The 20,996-nt window shown below is 43.5% G+C and overlaps 1 protein-coding gene across 1 annotated transcript in view; it reads right to left on the bottom strand.

Moving 5' to 3' along the window:
- The window catches only part of LOC307132190 (uncharacterized protein), a gene marked incomplete at its 5' end in the record, with an annotated part of 98,009 nt that overhangs the window by 25,442 nt on the left and 51,571 nt on the right, over positions 1-20,996 (bottom strand). The window contains one exon of the mRNA XM_079826357.1: positions 14,751-14,836. Within this exon, the coding sequence (XP_079682483.1) occupies positions 14,751-14,836 (86 nt within the window). The remainder of the gene's footprint in view (positions 1-14,750; positions 14,837-20,996) is intronic.

The following is a 20,996-nucleotide window of genomic DNA, read 5'->3' as shown; positions in this document are numbered from 1 at the left end:
ACATGGATCATCATGCCTTGTTCCCACTGTGCAAGCTGGTGGTGGTGGTGTAATGGTGTGGGGGATGTTTTCTTGGCACACTTTAGGCCCCTTAGTGCCAATTGGGCATCGTTTAAATGCCACGGCCTACCGGAGCATTGTTTCTGCCCATGTCCATCCCTTTATGAGCACCATGTCCCCATCCTCTGATGGCTACTTCCAGCAGGATAATGCACCGTCACAAAGCTCGAACCATTTCAAATTGGTTTCTTGAACATGACAATGAGTTCACTGAACTAAAATGACCCCCACAGTCACCAGATCTCAACCCAATAGAGCATCTGTGGGATGTGATGGAACGGGAGCTTCGTGCCCTGGATGTGCATCCCACAAATCTCCAACAACTGCAAGATGCTCTCCTATCAATATGGGCCAACATTTCTAAAGAATGCTTTCAGCACCTTGTTGAATCAATGCCACGTAGAATTAAGGCAGTTCTGAAGGCGAAAGGGGGTCAAACACAGTATTAGTGTGTGTTCCTAATAATCCTTTAGGTGAGTGTATAATCGAATAGTTAAAAAAAATGAATTTCGAAGGTGAAAATTAATATTTAAATAAAAAATAAATTAAAAAAGGCCTGCGGTAGTAGAGGCGTGGCTGTCTTCACACCGCATGCGCAAGCAGTGTGTTGACAGGGCAGGAGTGCATTCGGTTGCGCATTCACAGCGCTTGTCTCACGCAGCTGAACAAAAAAACAGACGAATATTGTCCATTATGTCACATTTTCCGGTCTTCTCCTCTGACCCCTGTCTGTCTCGTGCTTTGATTTATGATGGGCAGCATATATCTGCTGCAAATGCGACTGTGTTCCCCTCTGTCTCATACACACATGCATATAACATGTTGTATATAAGTAGTTCACATGATAAATGTAACATTCAAGTGAAGATATGCTTCTAGTTTTAATCATTTAATCAGGCTTTTGAAGTTTGGGCAAAAACTTCCGGCAGTGTTGTGTTTTCGTGTATTTTCGTGTATTTACAGGAGATCAGGGTCCGACAGGAGATCAGGGTCCAACCGGAGATCAGAGTCCGACAGGAGATCAGAGTCCGACAGGAGATCAGAGTCCGACAGGAGATCAGAGTCCGACCGGAGATCAGAGTCCGACAGGAGATCAGAGTCCGACCGGAGATCAGAGTCCGGCAGGAGATCAGAGTCCGGCAGGACATCAGGGTCCGACAGGAGATCAGAGTACGACAGGAGATCAGAGTCCGACAGGAGATCAGGGTCCGACCGGAGATCAGAGTCCGACAGGAGATCAGAGTCCGACAGGAGATCAGGGTCCGACCGGAGATCAGAGTCCGACAGGAGATCAGAGTCCGACAGGAGATCAGAGTCCGACCGGAGATAAGGGTCTGACCGGAGATCAGGGTCCGACAGGAGATCAGAGTCCGACCGGAGATCAGGGTCCGACAGGAGATCAGAGTCCGACAGGAGATCAGAGTCCGACAGGAGATCAGAGTCCGACAGGAGATCAGGGTCCGACAGGAGATCAGAGTACGACAGGAGATCAGGGTCCGACAGGAGATCAGAGTCCGACAGGAGATCAGAGTCCGACAGGAGATCAGAGTCCGGCAGGAGATCAGGGTCCGACAGGAGATCAGAGTACGACAGGAGATCAGGGTCCGACAGGAGATCAGAGTACGAGAGGAGATCAGAGTCCGACCGGAGATCAGAGTCCGACAGGAGATCAGAGTCCGACAGGAGATCAGGGTCCGACAGGAGATCAGAGTCCGACAGGAGATCAGGGTCCGACAGGAGATCAGAGTCCGACAGGAGATCAGAGTCCGACCGGAGATCAGAGTCCGACAGGAGATCAGGGTCCGACAGGAGATCAGGGTCCGACAGGAGATCAGAGTCCGACAGGAGATCAGGGTCCGACCGGAGATCAGAGTCCGACAGGAGATCAGAGTCCGACAGGAGATCAGAGTCCGACCGGAGATAAGGGTCTGACCGGAGATCAGGGTCCGACAGGAGATCAGAGTCCGACAGGAGATCAGAGTCCGACCGGAGATCAGAGTCCGACAGGAGATCAGAGTCCGACCGGAGATCAGAGTCCGACAGGAGATCAGAGTCCGACCGGAGATCAGAGTCCGACAGGAGATCAGAGTCCGACAGGAGATCAGAGTCCGACAGGAGATCAGAGTCCGACAGGAGATCAGAGTCCGACAGGAGATCAGGGTCCGACAGGAAATCAGAGTCCGACAGGAGATCAGAGTCCGACAGGAGATCAGAGTCTGACAGGAGATCAGAGTCCGACCGGAGATCAGAGTCCGGCAGGAGATCAGAGTCCGACAGGAGATCAGGGTCCGACAGGAGATCAGAGTCCGACAGGAGATCAGAGTCCGACAGGAGATCAGAGTCCGACCGGAGATCAGAGTCCGACAGGAGATCAGGGTCCGACAGGAAATCAGAGTCCGACAGGAGATCAGGGTCCGACAGGAGATCATGGTCCGACAGGAAATCAGAGTCCGACAGGAGATCAGAGTCAGACCGGAGATCAGAGTCCGACAGGAGATCAGGGTCCGACAGGAGATCAGGGTCCGACAGGAGATCAGAGTCCGACCGGAGATCAGAGTCCGACAGGAGATCAGAGTCCGACAGGAGATCAGAGTCCGACCGGAGATCAGAGTCCGACAGGAGATCAGAGTCCGACAGGAAATCAGAGTCCGACAGGAGATCAGAGTCCGACAGGAGATCAGAGTCCGACCGGAGATCAGAGTCCGACAGGAGATCAGAGTCCGACAGGAGATCAGAGTCCGACAGGAGATCAGAGTCCGACAGGAGATCAGGGTCCGACAGGAAATCAGAGTCCGACAGGAGATCAGGGTCCGACAGGAAATCAGAGTCCGACAGGAGATCAGAGTCCGACAGGAGATCAGAGTCCGACCGGAGATCAGAGTCCGATAGGAGATCAGGGTCCGACAGGAGATCAGGGTCCGACAGGAGATCAGAGTCCGACAGGAGATCAGAGTCCGACAGGAGATCAGAGTCCGACCGGAGATCAGAGTCCGACAGGAGATCAGAGTACGACAGGAGATCAGAGTCCGACAGGAGATCAGAGTCCGGCAGGAGATCAGAGTCCGACCGGAGATCAGAGTCCGATAGGAGATCAGGGTCCGACCGGAGATCAGAGTCCGATAGGAGATCAGGGTCCGACAGGAGATCAGGGTCCGACAGGAGATCAGAGTCCGACAGGAGATCAGAGTCCGACAGGAGATCAGAGTCCGACCGGAGATCAGAGTCCGACAGGAGATCAGAGTACGACAGGAGATCAGAGTCCGACAGGAGATCAGAGTCCGGCAGGAGATCAGGGTCCGACAGGAGATCAGAGTCCGACAGGAGATCAGAGTCCGACCGGAGATCAGAGTCCGACAGGAGATCAGAGTCCGACTGGATATCAGAGTCCGACAGGAGATCAGAGTCCGACAGGAGATCAGGGTCCGACCGGAGATCAGGGTCCGACCGGAGATCAGGGTCCGACAGGAGATCAGAGTCCGACAGGAGATCAGGGTCCGACAGGAGATCAGGGTCCGACCGGAGATCAGGGTCCGACAGGAGATCAGAGTCCGACAGGAGATCAGGGTCCGACAGGAGATCAGGGTCCGACAGGAAATCAGAGTCCGACAGGAGATCAGAGTCCGACAGGAGATCAGAGTCCGACCGGAGATCAGAGTCCGATAGGAGATCAGGGTCCGACAGGAGATCAGGGTCCGACAGGAGATCAGAGTCCGACAGGAGATCAGAGTCCGACAGGAGATCAGAGTCCGACCGGAGATCAGAGTCCGACAGGAGATCAGAGTACGACAGGAGATCAGAGTCCGACAGGAGATCAGAGTCCGGCAGGAGATCAGGGTCCGACAGGAGATCAGAGTACGACAGGAGATCAGAGTCCGACCGGAGATCAGAGTCCGACAGGAGATCAGAGTCCGACTGGATATCAGAGTCCGACAGGAGATCAGAGTCCGACAGGAGATCAGGGTCCGACCGGAGATCAGGGTCCGACCGGAGATCAGGGTCCGACAGGAGATCAGAGTCCGACAGGAGATCAGGGTCCGACAGGAGATCAGGGTCCGACCGGAGATCAGGGTCCGACAGGAGATCAGAGTCCGACAGGAGATCAGGGTCCGACAGGAGATCAGAGTCCGACAGGAGATCGGAGTCCGACAGGAGATCAGGGTCCGACAGGAGATCAGAGTCCGACAGGAGATCAGAGTCCGACAGGAGATCAGAGTCCGGCAGGAGATCAGGGTCCGACAGGAGATCAGAGTCCGACAGGAGATCAGGGTCCGACAGGAGATCAGGGTCCGACAGGAGATCAGAGTCCGACAGGAGATCAGAGTCCGACAGGAGATCAGAGTCCGACAGGAGATCAGGGTCCGACAGGAGATCAGGGTCCGACAGGAAATCAGAGTCCGACAGTAGATCAGAGTCCGACAGGAGATCAGAGTCCGACCGGAGATCAGAGTCCGACAGGAGATCAGAGTCCGGCAGGAGATCAGAGTCCGACAGGAGATCAGAGTCCGGCAGGAGATCAGGGTCCGACAGGAGATCAGGGTCCAACAGGAGATCAGGGTCCGACAGGAGATCAGGGTCCGACAGGAGATCAGAGTCCGACAGGAGATCAGGGTCCGACAGGAAATCAGAGTCCGACAGGAGATCAGAGTCCGGCAGGAGATCAGAGTCCGACAGGAGATCAGGGTCCGACAGGAGATCAGGGTCCGACAGGAAATCAGAGTCCGACAGGAGATCAGAGTCCGGCAGGAGATCAGGGTCCGACAGGAGATCAGAGTCCGACAGGAGATCAGAGTCCGACAGGAGATCAGAGTCCGACCGGAGATCAGAGTCCGGCAGGAGATCAGGGTCCGACAGGAGATCAGGGTCCGACAGGAAATCAGAGTCCGACAGGAGATCAGAGTCTGACAGGAGATCAGAGTCCGACCGGAGATCAGAGTCCGGCAGGAGATCAGAGTCCGACCGGAGATCAGAGTCCGGCAGGAGATCAGAGTCCGACAGGAGATCAGAGTCCGACAGGAGATCAGAGTCCGACCGGAGATCAGAGTCCGGCAGGAGATCAGGGTCCGACAGGAGATCAGGGTCCGACAGGAGATCAGAGTCCGACAGGAGATCAGGGTCCGACAGGAAATCAGAGTCCGACAGGAGATCAGAGTCCGACAGGAGATCAGAGTCCGGCAGGAGATCAGAGTCCGACAGGAGATCAGGGTCCGACAGGAAATCAGGGTCCGACAGGAAATCAGAGTCCGACAGGAGATCAGAGTCCGACAGGAGATCAGGGTCCGACAGGAAATCAGGGTCCGACAGGAAATCAGAGTCCGACAGGAGATCAGAGTCCGACAGGAAATCAGAGTCCGACAGGAGATCAGAGTCCGACAGGAGATCAGAGTCCGGCAGGAGATCAGAGTCCGACAGGAGATCAGGGTCCGACAGGAGATCAGGGTCCGACAGGAGATCAGGGTCCGACAGGAGATCAGAGTCCGACAGGAGATCAGGGTCCGACAGGAAATCAGGGTCCGACAGGAAATCAGAGTCCGACAGGAGATCAGAGTCCGACAGGAAATCAGAGTCCGACAGGAGATCAGAGTCCGACAGGAGATCAGAGTCCGACCGGAGATCAGGGTCCGACAGGAGATCAGGGTCCGACAGGAGATCAGAGTCCGACCGGAGATCAGGGTCCGACAGGAGATCAGGGTCCGACAGGAAATCAGAGTCCGACAGGAGATCAGAGTCCGGCAGGAGATCAGAGTCCGGCAGGAGATCAGAGTCCGACAGGAGATCAGAGTCCGACAGGAAATCAGAGTCCGACAGGAGATCAGAGTCCGGCAGGAGATCAGAGTCCGGCAGGAGATCAGAGTCCAACAGGAGATCAGGGTCCGACAGGAGATCAGGGTCCGACAGGAGATCAGAGTCCGGCAGGAGATCAGGGTCCGACAGGAGATCAGGGTCCGACAGGAGATCAGAGTCCGGCAGGAGATCAGGGTCCGGCAGGAGATCAGGGTCCGACAGGAGATCAGGGTCCGAGAGGAGATCAGAGTCCGACAGGAGATCAGAGTCCGACAGGAGATCAGGGTCCGACAGGAGATCAGAGTCCGGCAGGAGATCAGAGTCCGGCAGGAGATCAGAGTCCGACAGGAGATCAGAGTCCGACAGGAGATCAGGGTCCGACAGGAGATCAGGGTACGACAGGAGATCAGAGTCCGGCAGGAGATCAGGGTCCGGCAGGAGATCAGGGTCCGACAGGAGTTCAGGGTCCGACAGGAGATCAGAGTCCGACAGGAGATCAGAGTCCGACAGGAGATCAGGGTCCGACCGGAGATCAGGGTTGTAAGACTCGCTCCTGATGTGTTCACTATTTACTGCTCTGAGCTCCTGTTTCCATTCTCTCGTAAATCTCCGGGAACAGAATGAGTTCATTGCCACGTGTGATTAAACACAGAGAGGATCATTTACTGTGTTTTACACACCTGTCACTGCACACATTTGCTGAACGGGTTTATTCTCAGGTAATGTGAGAAACTTTGAAACTGTGAGAAACGTCTCCCTGGCAGTGGCATTTTAGTATCATTACCACAATATATATATACATATTCTGTTTTTATTTTAACATTAGTTAAAGCCTTACTAATTTAGTTGTGTTTAGACATTTACAGTTAAAAAAATTTTTTAAATATAGTTTCAATTGTAGTTATTTTAGTTCATCAAATTAAACTAAATTAAAATGAGAATGCTTTGGCAACTAGCAGAAATAAAATAAACACAATGTTTTTTAATACTTTGAAGATTTTTTTTTTTTTTCAGTTAAAGTTTTAGTAATTTTCCTGTGTTTTGTCATTTTTATTAGGTACTGTTTTAATAAAGTTTTTATTCATTTGTATTTTAGTTTGAGTTATTTTATTATATCAGATGAAAGTTTTTTTTTTTACTTTTAATCAGTTTTTATTTTTGTATTTTCTGGCTTCATTTTCATCTTAGTTAAAGTTTTTTTAATTTTTATTAGTTACTATATATTTTTTAAAAATACAGTATTTATACATTTTTATTTATTTACATTTTAGTAATTTTAGTACATCAAGTTAAACTAAATCAAAGGAAAATGTCCAAGCTAAAAACTATCTTTATTTTATATATATACAGTATTTATAAAAAAAAATAATAAGTAACAAATTGTATACGGTTGTAGTAATGTTATAGAATTTATGTAGCCCCACCCCTTTTCAGGTTAGTCTTCCAGTTAGTATTTCCACAACATGGAATTTATAGATCTTATGGATTTATGAATGAACCACTTTTTTTAACATCATGATAACTTCCATTAACTCTTCAATAAGTAAATCAACTTCTCCAGTGAATTACTCTTCTAGAAATAAACAACCACCACAAAAATTTCTTAAGATGGCTGCGCGCTTGTTTCTCCGGCGCATACCAAATGATCTGGAATTCATCTCACTTCCAGGCTTTCCTTCAGACATGAAGTTAATTCAGCAAGACAGGAGAGGAGCGAGCGCCACCTGTCACAGCACCTGCAGGCCCCCATTGGGCCCTCAGGAGCCCCATCAGATGGAGGCAAAGCGGCGTGAAGTGTTTACGTTTTTGCGCTGATCGGCTCGTTCATGTTTGTGGCGGGATGCTTATCAAGGGCCCTGGCACCTTGCTTTTCCAGCTCACTGCAGCTGAAGACAGGCGAGGAAATATGCACAGAGCGGGAAGAGTTATCGTCGAACGAATGCTGAAGGAGAAAGGGCGGATAGATTGCTGTTGTCACTTCTTTTTCATTTATTTACCCTTGGCCCTTATCAGGCTCGCCATGCAAACACGGGCGTTCAAATGCGACAGTGTCACAATTAGAATCAGGAAGGGCTCTTGTAATGGGAAAAAAGGACAGAAAAGACACGCTCCGCTCCTCTAATAGTGTCTACGAGAGGCATTCGAGAATAATGTCTTATTGTGAAGCTAATATTTAATGAAATATAGAATAAATGTCATTATCTACTCGGAGGCACTTCGGCATTTTTCATTTAGAATGGATTGCAACAAAATGCAGGAATGATAGGATTAAACAACTTATTACTATTCAAGAATGCATAGCTGTCAGCAAATGGTGTGCTTTTGAATGTAGCATCATCTTGTAAGGCGAGTTAAACCTCTAAAGTGTTACCCGAAGTGCCAGAACTATGTATATTCATTCTCTTCTCTGTAATAAAAAAAAAGACTACACGTCTAAAAATATCTGTCGACAGCATAATATTATCATTTTAATAATAAATATAGGGGCCAAGCACAAAAAGAACCAATGTGAGCTTCAGGAAAAACTGCAACAACAAGTAAAGTAAAGCTAAAAAATATGTACACACACTATATTGACAAAAGTATTGTCCCGCCCCTCCACATCACTGAGTTCAGGTGTTCAATCCCTTCATGGCCACAGGTGTATAACTCAAGCTCTAGGCCTGCAGACGCTTCTACACACATTAGTGAGAGAATGGGACATTTCCTCACTACTAAATATTCCACGCTCAACTGTTTGTGGGATTATAACAAAGTGTAAGCGATTGGGAACAACAGCAACTCAGCCACAGAGCGGGGTCAGCGCATGCTGAGGGTCACAGAGCGGGGTCAGCGCATGCTGAGGGTCACAGAGCGGGGTCAGCGCATGCTGAGGGTCACAGAGCGGGGTCAGCGCATGCTGAGGGTCACAGAGCGGGGTCAGCGCATGCTGAGGGTCACAGAGCGGGGTCAGCACATGCTGAGGGTCACAGAGCGGGGTCAGCACATGCTGAGGGTCACAGAGCGGGGTCAGCGCATGCTGAGGGTCACAGAGCGGGGTCAGCGCATGCTGAGGGTCACAGAGCGGGGTCAGCACATGCTGAGGGTCACAGAGCGGGGTCAGCGCATGCTGAGGGTCACAGAGCGGGGTCAGCGCATGCTGAGGGTCACAGAGCGGGGTCAGCGCATGCTGAGGGTTACAGAGCGGGGTCAGCACATGCTGAGGGTCACAGAGCGGGGTCAGCGCATGCTGAGGGTCACAGAGCGGGGTCAGCGCATGCTGAGGGTCACAGAGCGGGGTCAGCACATGCTGAGGGTCACAGAGCGGGGTCAGCGCATGCTGAGGGTCACAGAGCGGGGTCAGCGCATGCTGAGGGTCACAGAGCGGGGTCAGCGCATGCTGAGGGTCACAGAGCGGGGTCAGCGCATGCTGAGGGTCACAGAGCGTGGTCAGCGCATGCTGAGGGTCACAGAGCGGGGTCAGCGCATGCTGAGGGTCACAGAAGTGGCCAACTTTCTGCAGAATCAAGAGCTCCAGACCTCCAAACTTCTGTGGCCTTCAGATGAGCTCAAGAACAGTGTGTAGAGCTTCATGGAATGGGTTTCCATGGCCGAGCTGCTCATCCAAGCCTTACAGCACCAAGTGCAATGCAAAGCGTGGGATGCAGTGGGGTAAAGCGCGCCGCCACTGGACTCTAGAGCAGTGGAGACGTGTTCTCTGAGTGACCAATCACGCTTCTCTGTCTGACAATCCCATGGACGAGTCTGGGTTTGGTGTGGAGGAACTTGAGTCCTGACCTCAACCCGATAGAACACCTTTGGGATGAATTAGAGCGGAGACTGAGAGCCAGGCCTTCTCGTCCAACATCAGTGCCTGACCTCACAAATGCGCCTCTAGAAGATTTCCCATAAACACACTCCTAAACCTTGAGGAAAGCCAAAAGAGCTGAAGCTGTTAAACCCAACTCCATATTAAACCCTATGGATTAAGAATGGGATGTGCATGTAAAGGCAGGCATCACAAAACTTTTGGCATTATAGTGTAAGTGGGAATATTAAGTGGGCTCATTAAAGCTTACCTGCAAACATGCATTTGTTTCAGTGTTAAAGTAGACTCAACAGAGCATCATGGTTTGTTGTTTGATATCCTGTGGATAGCGGAGAGATTTATCCTTTAAAAAAATGCTTGTTTATGGCTCAGCATCGGATTGGTTCGAGATCTTTCTGAACATTGTGAGGTGCAAAAAAAAAAAAAGATGCAAAAGCTCCCGAAAAGTCTAATTTTGTCTTCCATTTAATCTGATTTTTGTAAAAGAGCAGATCTTTGTGATCTCGTCTGTTGTGTTTCTCTCCTTCAGGCTGTTCATATATGTAAATCTAAACTAATAGTCTGCTTATGAATGCAAATGAAACCATGAATACCTTTCCTGTGGAATTGGCGTGCCAATTAAGCGCTATATCGGGATATGAGTGGAATGACTCATTAGTTGGGCTTAAAACAGTCTTATTCATGGTGTGTCAGAGCAGAATGGAAGCAGATATATTTGCAAATTGCTCATTCCCTAGAATTCTGTCATATGCATTTGCTCCACATGCTTATTCGGAGATAATGCAGCTGGGTAAATTATACACACACGTATATCCGGGGACTAAGGCCTTTTCTGTGCTGTAGAGCCTCGTTCTATTCCGCTGACCAAGCGTCTAATGTATATCGTTATTCGAGCTCATTGGCCGGCTCTAACAACTATGAAAATGACTTTTTGCCCATCAAAAGCTTCAAAGGTCTCTTATGTGCCAAAGCCACCTTCTTCTCTTCAGACTGTATTCAAATCTGACCTGTGAGCTGCATGCATAAATCTCAAAAACCGTGTGTGTGTGTGTGTGATGGGTTTTAGTCGTTGCAGTGTGTAGATTTAGAAGTCTATTTGTTTGCTCGATTAGTTTGGCATAAAGTATTTCCATGGCTCTCTTGATTTCATTTACCCTAATTACCGTCCAGCGACAGACTCAGGGAAGCTTGAAATATCAAGGCCATGGCAAACCAAACAAATGAGCTGATTAATGGGAAGTGTGTGTGAGTTATTGGGCCTGTTATTCAGATCTCGTGGGCAGTCGTAACTGAGAAATGTTTCTGTTATATGAGGGCGGATCTCATGGAAACCTGTCTAGGGAATATTTCACCTTAAAATCAATAGGGCATATTTTGAATAATTTTAACTGGTGTTCCAGAAGGAAACACAATGCATTAAGAGCCGGGGGTGAAAACTTTTGAACAGGATGAAGATTTTTTATTTTTTTATATCAAATATATTAATTTAGCACTGCCCTTCGGAAGCAACAGAAGATACTTACATGTTTCCCGGAAGACAATTTTTTAATTCTAAAAGTATTCACCCCCTCATTCAGCATCAGTGAATGTTTGAACCTGTCCCTCAATTGTCCTCGATGTGAAAAGATGGACGTAAAAAAATCATACGGTCCCTGCTGAACAGGGTTCAAATATGCAGAATATTCTGGAAAACTGAAGAATTTGTGGGATTTTTCTGAAGAACATTGGTCAGTTTAACTGCTCAGGACAAACAAGATACTCAAGAACCAACACAAAACACAAAAAAACAGCCGTTGATCATCCAGAGAACACACACAGTATAAAGAATCAGTGGTTTATGGACTCCACTAGACCTGAGAAGGTGTGCTGTGGTATCTGGCACCAAGATGTTAGCAGCAGATCCTTTAAGTCCTGTAAGTTGCGAGGCGGGGCCTCCATGGATCGGACTTGTTTGTTCAGCTCATCCCACAGATACTCGATTGAGATCTGGGGAATTTGGAGATCATCAGTGTTATTCACTTGCCTGACCGGTGTGTATATATATATATATATATATATATATATATATATATATATATATATATATATATATATATATATATATATATATATATATATATATATATATATATCATTACTATAATCATCTTTTTGTTAAGAACAAGTTCAACGCAATAAATCAGCAATTCAGAAAAATAAATAACTAAATGACGGAAATAAGGCATTAAGAAAATGTAGGCTAAATGTCGACGGTTCAGTGATTATTGAGGATCATCACGTGTAATGAAGGCTTAAGGCTTCCAGCTGCTGTTTCTTAATCAGTGATCTGATTAAACGCTGCTTTTTCTGCTTGTATCTTATAGATGATTTTAGACTAACAATCATCAAGCTTAAAACAGAACAGCTCTTGATGCTGTGCGGTGTTTAGTCTGAGAATGACAGAATTACATCTTCACTTCTGAACTGCTAAGTTTTCCAGAGTCAAGACCGAGAGATGAAAAGTTAAACAACGCTCAAACAAAACAGTTTGGTTTGATCAATGATTGATGCCCTGTCTGATGGGCTGAAGTCATAAGTCATATTTGCTAAATCAACTATTTTCTTTTCATTTTCAGAGAGGAAGAGGGAACCAAAAGGTCTCAATCTTTCACCCTGTCAATATTTCCCAAGTAAACAGTGACAAACAAGAAGTGACTCCCATTCAGTCCTTGGCCGCCTCCCCAGAAAACATTGCTTCTTTAGAAACGCTGATTCAACCCTTTCACGGCTTCCTTATTTTCCTCCGGTGATGCAGCATCGAGACAAAGCCAATACGTGTGCGGTTACACACTCCGATCAATGGCAGACGAGGAGCGTTCGGGAAACATCACACAGAAATTAATTACACACTTGATTCTCTTGCACTGTGATATTAATTGCACGATAATCTTATTACCCTAATGCAAAAACATTACATTTTTCAATTTTTCCTTATATTCCACACAGAACATATGGAATGAAAGCGTAATTGTGGACCAATCACATTTCACTGATAAGAATTGCATTCAGTTGGTTTTCAGCAGGAAAATGTAATAAAAAATGTAATGAAATAATACATACATACTGTATATCATATTAATGTTACCATTTGCATACACTATGGCATTTACATGGTACTTCAAAATCTACTATGGTACGAAAACATCGTATGACACTTTTCTAAAACTTGTTTTGCATAATATGATGAAGATATTTAGCATATGTTATAAATCTATATAAGCACAGCTATTTTTAGATGCCCTGACCCAACAACAGGAGGCAATATTATGCACTTTAACAAAGTCCAGATATTGTTTTTGGCACTGATATGGAGAATAACTCCCACTGGAGTGACTTTGTGCTTTGCAGACATTTTTCAACATTTAATACAAACTAGTCTTTTTTTTCAGTAAACTTATGAATAGTTATATATGCAAATTACTATTCATAACTGGCCCAATAGTATTATCCAGACTCAATGCCATTATAATAATCTTGCATTAGAGATCACATACTTTCTCTATGCAACATATTACAATTATGATCAGATTAGAGGGTCATATTGATCACGACAAGAGGAACCGAAGGAATCAAACATATATTAGGAGTATATTATCGGACACACTTTGGGAGCTGACACTTGAAACACACAGTGAGGAGGTTTAGAGGCTTATCCGGTGTGGAAATGAACGGGTCTTTATCACGCCGATACGATCACAAGCGAACTTGACACATGAGCATATTCAAGCAAAATTTTAATTATTCCAGGCCTATGAAACTATAAAACTGCCAGTATAGTTGGCGGCATGAGTGGATTCTAGAATCATTCAACTAATTCGTTCTAACCGACTGTTCAAAAACGGTGAATTATTCAAGAACGAAACTATGTTCTTTGTTTGAATCTATTTTTGTTGGAAAAAGTAGACACGCCCCCTTACTGCTGATTGGCTATACGTTTGTTTTGGTACTCGGCCCGAGACACTTTCTAAAGCAGTTTTGAAATAACACTCACCCCACCTTTAAATGAGGTCCAATATAAATGTATCAATTTCTATGTACATTTAAATAGAAATAAAACTCATAATTTTATAGAAAAATTGCTTTTTTGACCCCTCCAAAAAATATGTTTTTCAAAAATGTGTTTTGATTTGTATGATTGAAGCTATTTAATGTAATAAAAACGTATAAAAAAAAACAAACAAAAAAACATGGTTAGAACATATTGCATACCATTGAGGGTTATGAAGGAGTGTGACATTTCCCGAACACACACGCTAAGTGGTGCCAATCACAACACACTGTGCCAGTTGACCAATCACAGCGCTTTTTGTATTTCAGAAGGAGGGGCTTCATCGAAAGAGGAACTTTAAGGGGCGTTCTAGCCAGACTGGGGAGAGAGGAGCTGTAATAATGTCAAATATGTGAAAAAATAACGCGTTTTTTGAACAATCAGGCATGAAAACATTCTCGTACACCCCAAAAACTAAATCAAGACTATGTAAAAGGGTATAATAGGACCCTTTTAATACTTGATTTTTCACGTCTCACTATGCGTTGTTCCTAAATAGGTTTATAGGTCTGCACAGAAATGAACGGTCAAAGCAAAGGTCAGTTTCTGATGCAGGTTGTGACCTTTAAATATAAGGAGAAACACAAACCGGACGTGTAATACACAGCAACATCCCCAGTTTCCTAGCAACATTTACCCAGACCTTTTTTAACATTTAAGGGGTATTTCCACATCGTGCATTTTTACTGATCAGCAAGCAATCTGACAGCATCTGGATCAATGAAAGCACGTGATTGGCTGTAATTGGAGGATATATTTTGAACGCGGTTTTAAAGCCAAACAGATGCGGATACCAGCGCAGGTCAGACGGGACTCTCTTTACAGCACTTAAGAGGTGGGCAGCACTTCATCCTTGTCTTAATGAGTAAGGTGAGTGTTTTTATGATGGCGGAGAAGTGTAAGGATAAAAGTGGTGTCATAAATGCAAATCGCAAATCATGAAAGTGTAAGCTTGGAAGTTGAAGGGCTGGTCTGAACGCGAGGGAGATTAAGAGAGATTAAACTGCTTAATACCTGGCACGATGTGACTGGATGACTCCGCGACAGGAAAGGTGACTTCAGCTGAGCCGCCCGTCCGTCACATCCAAGGTGTGTTTGCCCTGAAGTGACATGAGAAAGATGGCATGTTAACACTACACTGCAAAAAAAAAATATTTGGAAAAATTGTGACAATTGATCATTATATATTGGCCCAATAAATGACTTCCAAATAATTATCCCCATGCAAAAAGATGCATTGTACTAATCATAGCTCACTGGCCCATATCCTATATTTATCCTGATCTAATGTTGACAAACTATATATCTTTCGAAAGCTTACGAACTCAAGATTCATCCTGTGAAAACTGTTTTGAAATCGGATTTTGCGTTACCATGGAAACGGTACTCTAAATTCTTCTAGCGGCTCCTCCCCTAGTGGGCGTTGTCATGTTTCATATTATAACATAACATTTATTTTAAAAACAAAACACATATCATCGGAAAGGTCTGAGTCTCACAGTTCTATATCTGCCCACTGTTTTATGATATTTGGACAAAAATATATACATTTGTTACAGGAGATTGCGTAAAAAAAATCAATGGAATTTTAATGACACCCGGTGGCTATTTGTGGTACAGCGCCTAAACAAAATCTCATGGGAACTTCAATTTTTGTGATATCAACTTCAAATTTGGAACACAAATTGGTTAGACGTTTGGCTTTTATGTGATAGTAATTTTAGAGTACAAATTATTTTGTAACGTATATTTTACATAAAATATAAAATATTTAGTACAGTACATTTGATTAACAGTAAATTTAAACTTTCATACTTTTATTTTTTGAAGTGTTTTCACTTGAGCCATAATCTGCTGACTGTCTTCTTTAAAATGAGACCAAACTTATGTCTATATTCCAAAGCATTCTTGAATTGCAACCATTTAAGTTTGTATAGTGCATTTTCATGTATATTTTCAAAAAGGAGGGTGACAGTTAACAGGTTAAGGTCTTCACTCAAAATTAAAATTGTATATTCACAGAACATATTTAATTGTGCTCAGTCAATCTATGAAGTCGAAGTGAAAAATCCATGTTGGCTGAACAAGTCCTACGTCCGAAAAACGGTATACGCATGCGCAAAATGCACTTGAAGAAAACCGTTCGTGTGGAGAAATTTAAAATGCGGAGCCGAACCAGCAGGTGCTGAAGACCGAAACACACTTTCCCAAGAGAATAGAAATATTCATCTCACAAAAACGTTGGTGAGTACACTGAAATTATTCTCCAGAGATTTGCTTTATGACCTGGTATGAAGTTTAAAAGACATTTTGTAGAATCACGAGTTCATGCATTCATTGGTTTCATGAGTGTGTTCTCGTTTACTCTAAGGGTAGCCAATAGTTTTATTTTCCTCATGTCTTATGTGTCTAAAATGATAGGTAATAAGTAAATTAAGTCATTTGTGTGATATATGCGGCACGCGACCTTTGAACCCAGTGCCGGAGATTGAGTTTGGCGTCGACCTCTTTCAGGGCTTGAGTTATTGCCTTTTAATATCAAACATGTCAAGCTCGATTTTCTTATTCATCCATTCATTCGTCTCATCCTCATTATATAATGAAGAACTTCTGTTCTGTCATTTGCCAGATGTGATGGAGGGAAACTTTGCCATTAATATTAGTTTTTATTTTTATTTGCAGGTTTTTAGCTTGCAGTGCCGTGTTTTCTTCACCACTTTAAGACATCCTGTTATGCAGAAGACTTCTTATATATTCAGAGTTTTCCTTATTGAAGATAAGGTATTTCCACCAAATATCCTGTGTTGGAATTTACTTGTTAATAAAGGAATGTGATAAAATGTCAACCCTGTTGTCTGTGTTATGTATTTTGCTTAATATATTTATGTTTTTAGTCATTTTTGTCTTTTGGGACAGTGAGAAATAAACAATTGTTACTGCAATTTAAAATATTTAATTGGACCAACCTCACAGTTTCACTGTAAAACATTTCTCCAATTCAAAATTTTCTAGTGAGCGATCACATCTAAATTTTTTAGTTGGCCAAATTGAAAAATTTAGATGTGATCGGTCACTAGAACATTTTAAATTGGAGAGGCCTGAAATGTTTTACTGTGTTGGTAAATTACATTTTTCCATTGGCTCAACATATTATTTCTAATTGAGCCCATGTTAACAGACTGTTGCCACAATTGATAAAATTACATTTACAGAATTTCACTTGGGCCAATTGAAGAGTTTAGATGTGACCAGTCACTAGAAAACTTTGGGAAGATTATACATTTTTTACAGTGTAGGTTGAACTGATTTTATTTATCCTTCTGATGCATCTATAAATCTGATCTCTTCATCTCCTGTTAGTGGGTGGGATATATTAGGCAGCAAGTGAACATTTCATCCTCAGAGTTGATGTGTTAGAAGCAGGAAAAATGGGCAAGCGTAAGGATTTGAGCGAGTTTGTTCAACTTACAGGACTTAAAGGATCTGCTGCTAACATCTTGTTTGTTTGTTTTTAAATACACCATTTTGGACTAAAACTTAAAATGGATGCTGTCTGTGCATTTCAATTCTATTCTAAAACAGTTTAGCTCAGCATTGGTTTTTCTATCATTCGCTGCATCTTATTTAGTATCCAAACGACACGTATTTATGAATATTTGGGTTTCTGACATTAAAACTGCCTGTTTTTGCAGGTCGGCTTCAATAAATTATTATTTTTTTGAACTGTGGTGGCTGTTTTGAGGAAATTACGGTATGTTTCATAGTACTTCATACTCTCAGGAACACTTTTAGGTCAGAGAAAATGCGATTCACTGCAAAAAATGCTTTTCTTACTTAGTAAGAATAGTCCAAATATCTAAAAAATCTTACATTAAGAAGCATTTACTAGACAAGCAAAAGTCGTCGTCTCGTTTTGGGGGAAAATGACAAAAAATTAAGGGAGTTTTTGCTTAAAATAAGCTAAATAATCTGCCAATGGGGTAAGCAAAATAATGTTGTTTTCTGTTTGAATTAAGATTATTTTACTTACCCCATTGGCAGATTATTTTGCGTATTTTAAGCAAAACCTCCCTTCATTTCTAGTTATTTCCCCCCAAAACAGGACAAAAACTTTTGCTTGTCTAGTAAATGCTTCTTCATGTAAGATTTTTTAGATATTTGGACTGAAAACAGGACAAAAATACCAAGTAAGAAAAGCATTTTTTGCAGTGTTCCCCTTGATATGACCCCGTTGGAGTCATAAACAGTGTGTTAAAGACCTGTTCATGTGATAACAGCACAAGTGGACCTGAGGGGGAAACATAAATAAATAAAGGCAAATAAAAATATATGATATGACCCCTTTAAAGCGCATAAAAGCAAAGAGCAAACGAGTGATCTCAGTGTGCCACGGCACAAACTGCCCCGGAGATAGACACCATGTTGAGTTATAGTTTCCGTAAACCACACATCCTCAACAAAGTGATTTCCTGCTGGCAAAAATCAATAGTGCTCCTGTTATGTTTACACCACGACGGCAGACAGACATGGCCAGATCAAGTCTGAAAACAATCTCGTCTGCTTCGTTTCATCTTCGGTGATGGACAACAGAGCTCACCTGCTCCCGAAAGTTCATTTTCTGAAAGAGAGCAAACCTCACCTCAGGTCATCGGATCGGGAAGTGTTTTCCTCCTCAATGAGGCCTTTGTGTTGGTGTGTGTGTGCGCATTAGTCAGGCGAGACCAGTCTTTATGGGGAGAATATGAAGTCCTGCCAATGGCCTTGTGAATACAATGCTGAACATTACCACGGCCAAACCATTTATTTTTAGAAAGCGTGCACGTTCATGAATCACGGTTAGCACACCAGCCAAAATGTTTCCATCCTTTATATGACAGATATCTCTAATTTAATAAACAAGTTCTGTGAATGAGAACCGCAGTGTTATGGAGAATAATCGCTGGTTTAACATCTGTAATGTTATGCATCTTTCTAACCTGTCATGTTTGCACATACTGTATTTATCTGGAGCAGGGGCTTCAACTGAACCGCTTTTATGATGGATAGATGCACTTTTATGATGGATGGATGCACTTTTATGACGGACAGATGCACTTTTATGATGGACAGATGCACTTTTATGATGGATAGATGCACTTTTATGATGGACAGATGCACTTTTATGACGGACAGATGCACTTTTATGATGGATAGATGCACTTTTATGATGGATAGATGCACTTTTATGATGGATGGATGCTCTTTTATGATGGACAGATGCACTTTTATGATGGATAGATGCACTTTTATGATGGACAGATGCACTTTTATGATGGATAGATGCACTTTTATGATGGACAGATGCACTTTTATGATGGATAGATGCACTTTTATGATGGATAGATGCACTTTTATGATGGATGGATGCACTTTTATGATGGATGGATGCACTTTTATGATGGACAGATGCACTTTTATGATGGATGGATGCACTTTTATGATGGATGGATGCACTTTTATGATGGATAGATGCACTTTTATGACGGACAGATGCACTTTTATGATGGATAGATGCACTTTTATGATGGATAGATGCACTTTTATGATGGATGGATGCTCTTTTATGATGGACAGATGCACTTTTATGATGGATAGATGCACTTTTATGATGGACAGAGGCACTTTTATGATGGATAGATGCACTTTTATGATGGACAGAGGCACTTTTATGATGGATAGATGCACTTTTATGATGGACAGAGGCACTTTTATGATGGATAGATGCACTTTTATGATGGACAGAGGCACTTTTATGATGGATAGATGCACTTTTATGATGGATAGATGCACTTTTATGATGGATGGATGCACTTTTATGATGGATGGATGCACTTTTATGACGGACAGATGCACTTTTATGATGGACAGATGCACTTTTATGATGGATAGATGCACTTTTATGATGGACAGATGCACTTTTATGACGGACAGATGCACTTTTATGATGGATAGATGCACTTTTATGATGGATAGATGCACTTTTATGATGGATGGATGCTCTTTTATGATGGACAGATGCACTTTTATGATGGATAGATGCACTTTTATGATGGACAGATGCACTTTTATGATGGATAGATGCACTTTTATGATGGACAGATGCACTTTTATGATGGATAGATGCACTTTTATGATGGATGGATGCACTTTTATGATGGATGGATGCACTTTTATGATGGACAGATGCACTTTTATGATGGATGGATGCACTTTTATGATGGATGGATGCACTTTTATGATGGATAGATGCACTTTTATGACGGACAGATGCACTTTTATGATGGATAGATGCACTTTTATGATGGATAGATGCACTTTTATGATGGATGGATGCTCTTTTATGATGGACAGATGCACTTTTATGATGGATAGATGCACTTTTATGATGGACAGAGGCACTTTTATGATGGATAGATGCACTTTTATGATGGACAGAGGCACTTTTATGATGGATAGATGCACTTTTATGATGGACAGAGGCACTTTTATGATGGATAGATGCACTTTTATGATGGACAGAGGCACTTTTATGATGGATAGATGCACTTTTATGATGGATAGATGCACTTTTATGATGGATGGATGCACTTTTATGATGGATGGATGCACTTTTATGATGGATAGATGCACTTTTATGATGGATGGATGCACTTTTATGATGGATGGATGCACTTTTATGATGGATAGATGCACTTTTATGACGGACAGATGCACTTTTATGATGGATAGATGCACTTTTATGATGGATAGATGCACTTTTATGATGGATGGATGCTCTTTTATGATGGACAGATGCACTTTTATGATGGATAGATGCACTTTTATGATGGACAGAGGCACTTTTATGATGGATAGATGCACTTTTATGATGGACAGATGCACTTTTATGATGGATAGATGCACTTTTATGATGGATAGATGCACTTTTATGATGGATGGATGCACTTTTATGATGGATGGATGCACTTTTATGATGGATGGATGCACTTTTATGATGGATAGATGCACTTTTATGATGGATGGATGCACTTTTATGATGGATGGATGCACTTTTATGATGGATAGATGCACTTTTATGATGGATGGATGCACTTTTATGATGGATAGATGCACTTTTATGATGGATGGATGCACTTTTATGATGGATGGATGCACTTTTATGATGGATGGATGGATGCACTTTTATGATGGATAGATGCACTTTTATGATGGATAGATGCA

Source organism: Gobio gobio, assembly GCF_949357685.1.
Source record: "Gobio gobio genome assembly, chromosome: 10".
NCBI classification, from domain to species: domain Eukaryota; kingdom Metazoa; phylum Chordata; class Actinopteri; order Cypriniformes; family Gobionidae; genus Gobio; species Gobio gobio.
Note: the sequence above shows the minus strand (reverse complement) of the source record. Positions and strands in the feature narration are given on the sequence as shown.